At 41.4% G+C, this 12,192-nt stretch overlaps 1 protein-coding gene across 4 annotated transcripts in view; it reads left to right on the top strand.

Annotated features, from left to right (window-relative positions):
- The window catches only part of LOC124615449 (hemicentin-1-like), a 1,163,225-nt gene that overhangs the window by 797,468 nt on the left and 353,565 nt on the right, over positions 1-12,192 (top strand). For 3 of the 4 annotated variants that reach the window (XM_047143342.1, XM_047143344.1, XM_047143343.1), the window contains exon 5: positions 7,042-7,125. The exons of the other annotated variant lie outside the window; for it this stretch is intronic. In XM_047143342.1, coding sequence (XP_046999298.1) covers positions 7,042-7,125 — 84 coding nt within the window. The remainder of the gene's footprint in view (positions 1-7,041; positions 7,126-12,192) is intronic. 4 annotated transcript variants of the gene reach the window in all.

Consider the following 12,192-nt stretch of genomic DNA (forward strand, 5'->3'; position numbering starts at 1 on the left):
GCTTTTGCTGGAGCGAGCCCAACTGAAATGTCTCTGACAGTCATTCACACGCACAATTGTAGCCTTTCAAGACGTTTCTGCGGACAGTGCGGCTAACACAAGAGTAACAGCAAAGCTTCTCTCATAAGGCCTTGCACGATAACGTCCCACTCTAGAAGATTATGTCTCCTAGCGTCCTGCGAAGTTTGGTGTGTCCAGTTTTCTGATTGCCCACCTTACATTCTTTGCCTCGACTGTCGAATTATACGACAGCAATTCTCATAGCTATGCGTATCGCCGTCTTCTCTCACACTAAAAGACACATACTTACCTTGAAGGTTCACCTTTGGAAGCTTATCATTCTCCTCTTCAGTTGGCTTCAGCTGCTCCACTAACTGTGGAAGCCCTGCGCTTAATCACTCAGGTCACACAGCTCATTTGTTACATTTCTTTGAGAAGGGCCCTTTACTATTGAGCACATGTTTGTTACTTGAAGACGGAAGGAAGATGGGCTGAGAGTGCACCAGTACCATCATGCCATCTGCTCAGACAATTGTCCTTGGCGGCATTCTGTAAAAAATTTCCCTGTCTGCAGTTCCATGCACGAAGTAGCTATATCTTGCCTAGACCTTAATGACTCACGCACTAGCAACGTACCACAGGTGTAAGTGAAGAACTAAAGGAGAACTGAAGTACATGTGTGTATGAAGCTATTGCCTAATTCTCAGCAGCACACATCAGTAGCAGCAGTAGAATGGAGAAATCACTATTGTACTCATCAAATGCGTACCTATGCAGTTTACTACGCTTCACTGTAGTGTAATACTACAGAAATACTATAAGTAATTCTTTTGTTTCCAGAGTTCTATGTTTTCCAAAGCATTACATGTACAAACGCAACTGATGCATAAACAGAGCCGCACTGTGTTCACCAGCTGGCGTTACGAGTGCAGAGCCTTCAAAAAACGGCGACAAAGCGAGAAAAGAGTTTTTATGTGTTGGATTATGCGTCATAACCACCTGTTACAAGAATTCAGAGTGGGTTCTGAAGGAATTCTGGAAACGAATCGCCTTGTAAACACAATACTGTGTGTTGGTATCGACCACTTAAGGGGCGCTAGTTATCTCTGTAAGGAGAAAAGGGTTGACCAAGCGTGTCAGATGCGGCCGTCGAGAGGGCGAGGGAAAGCTTCGTGCACAGTCCAAGACATGAATGGTCCGCGCAAGCCCAGAACTTATAATAGCGCAGGTAAATTTGCGTAATATCTTATGACGGCGGTTACATTTCAAACTGCACCGTCTACAGCTCGTGCAACAATTAAACTTCGAAGATTAGGACACTCGGATTCAATTTTGCATCACAGTACAGGAAGCATTTGAGAATGGACATTTCGCCTCCAAGGTGCTATTCAGCGACGAACCAACCTTACGTTTACCAGGAAAAGTTAATCGCCACGATGAGTTAGGGCGCTGAAAGTAATGTTCTATCGGGTGAAGGAGATCCGCCGAAAGTTAATGTGTTTTGTGCAATGTCACAGACGAAGCTGTATGGCCCGCTTTCTTTCGTTGAGAAAATTGTGACTCGTACATCTTACCTCGATATGTTGCAGTCGTGTTTGTTTCCGCAACTGACTGCTGATTCCGATAACATCGTCTTCCAACAAGACGGGGAAATTTCTCACTGGAGCATCGATGTTCATCGCTAGCTAAACGCCGAACTTCCGCATCGCAGTGGCGAAGATGATGTGCAACTGACCTTGGCCCCCAGGTCACTTGACCTACTGTCTTGTGACTTTTTCCTTTTTGAATAGAGTAAGGAGCATGTTCATGTCCCCCCACTGCCGAGAATGCTGGAAAAGTTCAGATAACACATCAGCACTGCTGTGAAGACCTGTGACAGGATCTTGCTACATAAGGTATGGAGTGAACTCGAGTACCTCTTGGGCGTGTTATAACACTGCAACAGCATTTACGTCGCTTATGAATTCAAATACCAAGTTTGGTTTATTGCGTACTATGCCTCAACAGAACACGTAAAAGCCACGTATAACACTTCTGTCCGCTACTGTCATACCATAACCTTAAAGTTGTAGGCAGGTCGTGAAATAAAACTATCTTGTTAAAGCAATTATGGTATAAAGCAACAGAGCAGTGTTACCCTCTGAGAGGAATTTTGTTATGTTGACCGTGTTGTACCTAACGGAGGTGGCTTATCGGAAATGAAAATCAGAATTACGTAAATATTTGAACAATAACAAACAAAATTTTGCCTATCTGCACTGTTTAACTGATAAAGAAAACGGTCGCCAGCCTAACTAGGCAAGAGAATGATTAACATTCTCGTTCAAGAAAATAGTTATTAGTAACTCTAATGGATAAACACAACCTATACTAGGCCACACGCGAGTGCAATGAACTCTGACACATACATATGTTTACGTTAAGATTGAAGGTAACAACTGGAGCAGCACAAACTATTTGCAAAATTATAACAGATACCGAAACACTCTATTACTTTCAGGACTTGTTCAAACTGAATGGTCTTTATATCATTACTATTAACATTCACTGCAGGATTATAAGTTGTACATAGGTGAAGTCACTCTCAGTTAAATACTTTACTATTTAAAGTGAAAGTTAATTGGAATCCACTAACAGGTTGTTTCTCACTATCATTTGAATAAAGATATTATGATTTTCCAAATTAGTTGTCTTCCCGTTACTTGTTACCGAGCATTAACACAATAGACAAACTGTGGATCCTGTTATATTATTAATATGCACTTCTAATACATAAGAGAGACAAACACTTAGCAAACATGAGTATAGAACGTTTCATAACTGCAGTTTTCCACTTTTACTACCGTGAGACACAAAATTAACATATATGTAAGATACTGACTCACCTTCTGCGATTTACAACAAGCAGTAATGTAATCATTTACTAAGCAAACCTTTATAAGCCTCAGTGTTGAGAACTTTTAATTTGAAGTTGGCAACAACACATTAATAAGCAGTTTTACTGGGAAAATTATTGTCAGCAAGCATCATTAACTTTAATCCACTCTCTTGCCACATTAACTTTAACTTTCTTTTTACTATGTTCAAGAGGCATCAATTAGGAAAACACTGGGCTTTAATGAACTTTCAGTAAGGACACTCGGAAATCACTTTAGTTCAAACGGAGAGGAACCTGAGAGGTGTTATGATGAGGAGAAAAATCAAGGTAGGTACATAAATTCAGATATAAATTACCTTATATTTGAGCACACTAACACATCCATTAAGCTGATCCTTCACTGTACATCATTGTAGTATTCCGATGCAATGATTGCGCAATATGGTGGCAACTGCATATTGGTAGGTGAATTTGCAGGCAGAACTGCTGGACTCTGTCCCTTCTTGGTGGCGATGATGAATACTAATTCCAGAATCATTCCAGCTATTTATCCATCCATCAGAATCATTGGAAAGTGGCAGAAAAAAAACTCTCTCTGAACCAACACAATACACAAAATTTACATGGCAGTGCACAGTTCGGTAGCTCGTCCCCGACTCATAGCTCGTCCCCGACTGACTCTTGTTCCACCTTTTCTACCTAAGCCAACCACAATTTGCGCGCGCTACACAGTTGCGATCCTGAGGGGAACCACTACACCTTTTACATACAAACTAACTAAGAACCCTAAGTGAGGATCAGCAGTTTATTTACATAACAGCAACCAAATGCATTAAATAAAACAAAACATTTACACATATTGACATCTCTACAAAAAATTATTCACACAAAATTACAATTACATACAGTAAGTTTTGTTCCCTCCAAATGGGACAAAGAGTTTAAATGACAGGTACACTACACTGCATAGAACCAAACCATGACATCAAAGTTTGTATAAAGAAAGCAGTATACAATTTTGTGTTATCTATTCAATCAAACATATTTACAGAAGCTCAGCGATGCAATTTTAAATAAAACAAAAGCAAAATAAATCAGTAGAGCATTAGAGCTGTGGTGTTACAGTGTGTTCAAATGGTTCAAATGGCTCTGAGCACTATGGGACTCAACTGCTGAGGTCATTAGTCCCCTAGAACTTAGAACTAGTTAAACCTAACTAACCTAAGGACATCACAAACATCCATGCCCGAGGCAGGATTCGAACCTGCGACCGTAGCGGTCTTGCGGTTCCAGACTGCAGCGCCTTTAACCGCACGGCCACTTCGGCCTGCTGTTACAGTGTGTCACATGATCAGAGGGACATTAGCAGAAAGTCTGCAGAGTCCTATATGCAAACTTGGTGAGCTCACAATTTTATTCGTGCATATATCACATCTGTACATGAAATATTTTGGTAAATATACAGGTGTCTAGGGTATAAGTGCAGGCATTTTTCTTAGTCACTGAGGATAGTGCAGTGTACAACATTACATCAGTATTTATTTTATTTTCAGACTAATACGAGGGTAGTCAAATGAAAACCTTAAATTTGTAATAACAAATCGAAATTTCGCGCCGTTATCCTGTAAGTTGGTAAGTGTGCTACAAACAGCGTGCAGAATGGCATGTAGGTGGCAGCTAGTGCAGATGCATACATACCGTAGCAGTATCAGTATAAAGATGGCCACTTTTGTGGCGGCGTTCGTAGCGACAAGCAATTCGCTGTAGAAACGGCTTACGAAGTCACCGCCACACTTTTAGTAGCGGGCCGACCGGTCCGCTGAAACAGTGAACAGAAAGAGGAAAACCCAAACACTTTGATTAAATAAAAGTCGGTACTTATCTTTATTAACGAAGATACAGAAACACAGTAGTGAACTCCGTGTCTACAGAAATCTGTCTAGCTCGAGTCGGAGCGGCTAGGTCAGCGTCGGCTGACGACAAACAACAACTCTGCTGCGATGAACACACAACTGACTAGCAAGTACACAATTCGGTGGCGAGTATACAACTGAGCGGCGAATACAGAACTGTCCTAGCGCTCGCGACTCCAGCACTTAAGAAGCCAGAAGCCAGCGGTGGCGCGCGCAGACTTGCGGCGATTTCCTGTCTCGCTGGCGCTGCTTATGCGGACGGCGTCCGGACTTTGATGCTGCCAACCTTTTTGGCAGCGGGCTCGGGTGGCATTACTGGCTAGGATATAACAGCCACCCCACTTGCGACTTGCACCAGGGAAGAACAGCGTTCTGTTATTCGGTTTTTGCGTAGTGAAAGTGTGAAACCTATTGAAATTCATCGGCGAATGAAGGTTCAGTACGGTGATGCATTTTTGTCACAGCAGCAAGTCTGCGAATGGAGTAGGAAGTTCGCAAATGGTGTGACTTCAGTGGAAGATGCTCCTCGTCCAGGTCAGGCACAGCGAGTTGTGACTCGACAGAACATCGCAGTAGTTGAAGCCATAGTCAAGGAAAACCGCCGGGTGACACTGAATGACATTGCAAAATGTTTACAGATTAGTCATGGATCACCAAATCACATTGTGCATGATGTGCGCCAGTTTCACAAAATGTGTGCAAGATGGGTACCACGACAGCTGACTCCTGAAATGAGAGGACGACGTGTTGATGCTTGTGAAGAACTTCTTTGGTGCTTTGAACGAGAAGGTGATGGCTTCCTTGCAAGAATGGTTACTGGGGACGAAACCTGGGTTCACTTCCACCAACCGGAAACGAAGAGAGAGAGCAAGGAATGGCGCCATTCCTCATCACCAAAACCAAAGAAGTTCTGAACAAAAACCATCAGCAGAGAAGGTTATGCTGACTCTCTTTTGGGACGAAAAAGGCATCATTTTGGAGCATTACATGCCTAGGGGAACGACTGTCACCAGTGAATCATACACAGATCTCCTAAAATATCATCTGCGGCCGGCAATCAAATCAAAGTGATGTGGGTTGCCGTCAGCAGGTGTGCTTTAGCAACATGACAATGCACGGCCCCACACTGCCCGTACAACAGTTGTAACAATCACAGACCTGCATTTTGAGTGTCTTCCTCATCCACCATAGTCACCAGACCTTGCCCCAAGTGATTTCCATATGTTTAGACCATTCAAAGACGCAATGGGAGGAAAGAAGTTCCGTTCTGATGAAGAGGTACGGTGCATGAGTGGTTGCGCGGACTACCAAAAGAATTTTTTTCGAAAGGAATTTATGCACTTTGTAAGCGCTAGAGGACTTGCATTGAGTGTTTAGGAGATTGTGTTGAAAAGTGATACAGCTTTGTACCACTTCTGCACACTAAATAACGTTTAAAAAATATTTAAGGTTTTCATTTGACTCACCCTCGTAATTATTGCTATTAGAAGTAGCTTGTTTTTAGTTTGTTTACTTAATATTTTCCAAGTACATGGGACAAGCGAAAGCCATTAATGCGTATTCTTCCGTGGGCAGCAGGTCAGATGTTGAAGTGTGGACTCATGGACGCAAAATTCTTAGCCTATGTTGACAGGTGTAGTCCCGCTAGAAATGCTGTTACCACTGTGCGAAAAATACCAGGTAGTGTTTGTGGGAAGACTCTTAGACCACAAAAAGTAATAAATAACACCCTTGATTGGTTACACATTAAGGTACCAATAATCACAATGTCTTGCACTTAGTCCGCAGCTCGTGGTCGTGTGGTAGCGTTCTCGCTTCCCGCGCCCGGGTTCCCGGGTTCGATTGCCGGCGGGGTCAGGGATTTTCTCTGCCTCGTGATGACTGCGTGTTGTGTGTTGTCCTTAGGTTAGTTAAGTTTAAGTAGTTCTAAGTTCTAGGGGACGGATGACCATAGATGTTAAGTCCCATAGTGCTCAGAGCCATTTGAACCATCTTGCACTTATATCCATAACAGCCTGTAGAGCCTAGAAAAGAAATGGATCATTTATAGCAGACCTGTATTTTCCTACTGATTACTGTGTGTTTTTTGTTCTGTTTCTTTCTGGGCACGCCCGTGTGGAACCGGCTAATGGGCAGCAAAGTAGATGTTGGCTGACTAACCAGAGTGCGGCATGTTGAGCGACTAACGCATGCAGGCAGTGGAGGCGGAGCAGAGTGTTCTGACCGTGGCTCTTCTTGTCTGTTCCGCAGGCCCCCCTACAACCACAACTGATAGCCCGCCTGAGGAGCAATCCTCCTCCGTCGCGGAAGAGCTCTTTGTCACGCCCGAGCCTGGTAAGCGACCGAGCCGCCCGCTCCGCCACTGGTCCGAGGGCCGGCCCACATGTGCTTCACTAACACCTGCTTTCTGCCCAACACGAGCACGTGGGAATGTTACCTACCTCTTTAGGTCTCTCTGCCAAATAACCTCCCCTCCAATTGCATTTCATACACGCTACTCGTTCTGGCAGATCAGTAACCTAATGAAGATGCATCGTAACACTTTATAAGTACCATTTGAGGGAAGTAACTTTTTCTTTTAAATAAATACTTTATTTCGTTTCTGTCGAGTAGTTGATGTCGTCACATTGATCATTATCAAGATATATCTCAGAAAACAATGTTTTGCTTACATAACGTCATGATCTACACACCAGTGGGGTACAGCCGTAGAACGTACGTGCACGTTTATCACAACTGTGAAATACTACATACAGAATGTTTTGCCCTCATCTGTTGCATTTGGACTCTTATTAGGAACGTTACTGATAACATCTGGCGGGCCGGTGTGGCCGTGCGGTTCTAGGCGCTTCAGTCTGGAACCGCGTGACCGCTACGGTCGCAGGTTCGAATCCTGCCTCGGGCTTGGATGTGTGTGATGTCCTTAGGTTAGTTAGGTTTAAGTAGTTCTACGTTCTAGGGGACTGATGACCACAGATGTTAAGTCCCATAGTGCTCAGAGCTATTTGAACCATTTGATAACATCGGGAAGCTCCATGAGACTGTCTGCAGATGATTTAGTTGTCTATAACAAGGAAGCAATGACAGAATAACTTAGTGAACTGCAGGAAGATCTGTAAAAGATACAGGGATGATGCAGGGACTGGCAGTTGACTCTGAACGTAAATAAATGTAACATACTGCTCATATACAGGGTGTAATTGGTATTAATGCAGGTGATTATGTTGGTGACTGAGGGCGATGTACTGAACAGCATTACATCATTGTTTACTTCATTTGCAGAGTAATAATTATAGCAAATGTTTTTACGTTGGGTAGTACCTCCAGGTGCATGTAGTAAGAACAATCCGTTGGTGCTTATTTGCCCCTAGGCACCCGTCAGATGTTAAAGTGTGGACACGTGGACGAAAAACCATATGTCTGTGCTGACATCCGTCGTCCACTTACTGGTGCAGTTACGACTGTGCAGAAAAGAATCAGGCAGTAAATTATGTTACGTGTTTCTGGAAATACTGTTGGACACAGAAAAGTAACAAACACACTGATGTGCGTACATATTAAGGCACCTCATGTAAAAATATCTGCAGTTATAACACCCTTTATACGAGAAGTAATCCGCTACTGTATAAGTACGCTATTGATGACAAATTTCTGGAAAGAGGAACTACTGTAAAAACGTAGGGAGCGGCCTAGAGTGGACTGACCACGTAGAAAAAAGAGTAGAAAAAGCAGATGTCATTCAGAGATTCATAGGACGAATCCGATGTAAATGTAAATCATCCTCGAACGAAGTGAGTTATGAAACACTTTTTGACTGATTATTGTGTCTTGCTCAGCAGTCTGAAACCCTCACACATTTCTGACTGATCATTGTGTCTTGCTCAGCAGTCTGAAACCCTCACCAGGTTGCATTAATATAAGAGGCAGTCAAGATCCAACGAAGAGTGGCACGTATCCTCACAGGATCGTTTGCCTGGCGCGATAGTCAGTGGCAGACGATACAAGAGAGATGTTGTACATCACAGAGAGGGTTTCTATTGAAATGCCGAGAGAGTACTTTCCTTGAAGACTCAGGCAACACACTACATACATCCACATACGTCCCTCGAAATGACTACAACGAGAGTGTTCGAAAAGTTACGTTGAATACGAGGGGATTGTCGATAGTCGTTTTTCCCACACGACACTTTCGCATGGAACAGAGAAGAAATCACGTAGCGGTATCATAACACATTCCGTTGCATATCGTAACGTTGTTTGCGGAGTGTAGATGTATATGTAGATTACTTTTTATATCGACACTGCCGTGCGGATCATGACGTGGTGTAAGTGTAATTTTTTGTATGATGTATTTTAATAATCCCCATGAGGCGAAATCACCTAATCGTCAAGACATTTATGTACTTGGGAGGTGGCTTATTGAAAGCTAGCTTTGAAATAACAACTATGCCCACTAATATTTTCCACGAACAGCGCTTAACTACATAGTACTTATTATAAGGCTTTGCACAGTTATAATTGTACAGGTCATTGTTCGGACAATTCCTTTCCCTTTACAGATTTGTAGATTAACGTAACATATTCTGCGCTTCTATCAGCGTTTTAGTAATCTAAAGAGCAGCATATTTTCTGTGAAAGTAGCAATTACTGTGGAGGACACCAGAGTCAGTAAGAACTTTGTTAGTGGACTGTCATAAAAGCCGTGGATTACAGTGCATCCAAGAGATAAAATAATGTAATAAAATCCTAGATATTTTGAATAAATGAAGGAGAAGTTGTGTATGTCGGAAGAGTGCAAGGCATTGAAAGTCATAGAATGTATGTATAATGGAAGTAGAAACAAAAATATTGTAATGCTCCATCACAAAATTCAGTCACAATAACAATCGAACAGTCTCGTGGAAGATCCATTATTAGCTCCTTCTTCCGTTTCAAGTGTGCCGCAATTTAAGACTGTTGTCACACCAGACGCGTTGCGCATTTTCTTTTAAATGAAACTAAACGCGTTTCATGGAAAACGTTCTTAAATTGCAGTTCGCTTAAGACGCAAGAAGTAAACAATAACTGGTATGTAATAGCTTCCAAACATATTATCTACTGGTAGATTCGCAGGATCGAAAAATCAACTTGGAATGCAAAATTAAATATTAGATTCTCAGTAATTAAATGAATAACTGGACTTGAGTACAGGAATTTGATTTAAAAATTGTAGCTAAAGCTGACTTCAACATGAGGATTGCTTTGCATGCCACACAACCTTTGATAGAGATTGCACTTAATTTGTGTGTTTCCGATGTTCAAACTGACTTATCCAGTCACTTATGAGGGGAATTTTAAAGTTAATTTCAAACGGAAATACACATTGGTGTTTCTCACACATGAAAATAATAATTTCCAGAGGTAGAAGAACTCATAAACGAGAGAAAAATATATTGGGATCAATTGAGGAGTCAGTTCCCAACTTTTGGACTTCGTGTCTGACCATTAACCATTTAGTTACCAACCACTCAATTTAATATACAATAATGATAAGGTGCGCTAACTGCATCAGTTGAAGACAAATACGTTTTAATTACCTTTTTTCAGAAGTCATGACCTTAGGCTGGATCACAATAAAATTCAATCTGATTACCTACCATAGAACACAGCAGTATTCGACAAACTGGTCTCACAACAGAGGTTAAAGGCTGTATCACAGGAAGTTATTACCAAGATTATTGCACATGAGATTTTTACTACCATGTGAAGCGGATATAACACAATGGTCTAACTAAAAACCTTAAAGAAAATTATGGAATGGAGGAGTAAGAAATTATTACCTCTGCTTCTGGAATTCATAGAGAATTTATTACCTCTGCTTCTGAAATTCATAGATTTTTTGATTCTGCTACAACCAAACGTGTACACTCAGCTTTCGAGAAATACGGCACTGATGAATATAAATGTCAGCGCTACACTTTCCACTGAGCTTCAAGAGGATAATTCGAAATTCAGACCTAAAAGTATAATGAGGTACGTAGATTGTACTGCTCAAAAATTGTTCTCCTCGTTCGTAGAGGCATTTTAAGCGTCTTGAACTGGAGAAACGAAGAAGGAATATACGTGAATCAGCTTTGTTTCCTTGATGAAAATGTTCTGTTTGGCAGCAGTGTACATAAACCTCAACAGCGAAATGAGTAAACGAATAAAATGTTGCACAAACTAACACACAGAGAGAAAACCCTCTTAGCGGAGCACAATGATGGTCTTGTAAACATTTTTTTCTGATATGTCTCAGTCTCAGGACACAGAAGAGATAGCAGAGCCGATATAGACTTCTTAGACTGTCATTATCAGATGATGTGAATAACTTACATGGTTTCTTCATATACAGACCCACATCCTCAGTCTATCGTGTAAATGATGGAGCCATTTTAACCGCCGTAAATTTCATTAAAGGATTAAAATTGACACCCTGCGGTGGTTAAAATGGGTCCTATTATTTAGAATTTACGTAATAACTTGTAAAAATAGAATGGAACAGACCTCATACTGAAAAACTACGTTAGTATTTATTTATTCGAGTAGCCGTTTCACAGAGCACGTTAAAGCAATATTTCATTTCATGGAACATGAACTCTTCTTCCTCTTCACCCATATTCGTTTCATGTGTTCTGATCTCTGCTTCCGAAACTGTTCGATGTTATGAGGCTGTTTCCCATTTCTTCCTTAGTCGTCCATGAAGACCGCATTCTGAATTCTGGTAGTAAATAAATTCCTGCCATATGTCCATTATGTTGATGTTTCCTTCTTTGAGGTCATTGATTGTGTAAACTATGAAGGTTGTCGTTTCAAGTTCACAATATCACTAAAAATTTGCTTGGTCACTCTGTCACTTCCATTATAATTAAATGTTCAAAGAATGACATTTTTGTTATGCGCACTGGGTGTGTTAGTTTCTCAGATACGCTGTGCATCTTGTATTCTGTTTCTGCTTCTCTTGGGCAAAGTATGCTACTATCCAGTCTTCTTCCTCCATCGTAATTTACTTTATGCCACCCTTTTGCATTAGTGTTTCGGCGCCGTAGACGGTAAAGGACTCACTACTCTACTGTAGTGTTCACTTCTGGTGTCCCATGATAAAGTCTTCTTCTTCTATACGTTTCTGGTTTTCAACTTATTTTTCCTTTTCCCTAGACTGTCTTTTGCGTTGTTGCTTATGCTTAGCCACCCACCTAAATATCTGATTCACTTTCTTGACTTTATTTTCGATTTATAAGTAATTTCTAACGGCAGTTTTCAACATCTTTTATAGATTCTGCTTTGCGAAAGAAATTTGTTAACAGATCTTCCCCGTTTGCACAGTTAGACTTTTTGCAGATTTTGGCAGTTTCTTGGGTATCTGTTATGAAGACAATGTCA

Source organism: Schistocerca americana, chromosome 5 (assembly GCF_021461395.2).
Source record: "Schistocerca americana isolate TAMUIC-IGC-003095 chromosome 5, iqSchAmer2.1, whole genome shotgun sequence".
NCBI classification, from domain to species: domain Eukaryota; kingdom Metazoa; phylum Arthropoda; class Insecta; order Orthoptera; family Acrididae; genus Schistocerca; species Schistocerca americana.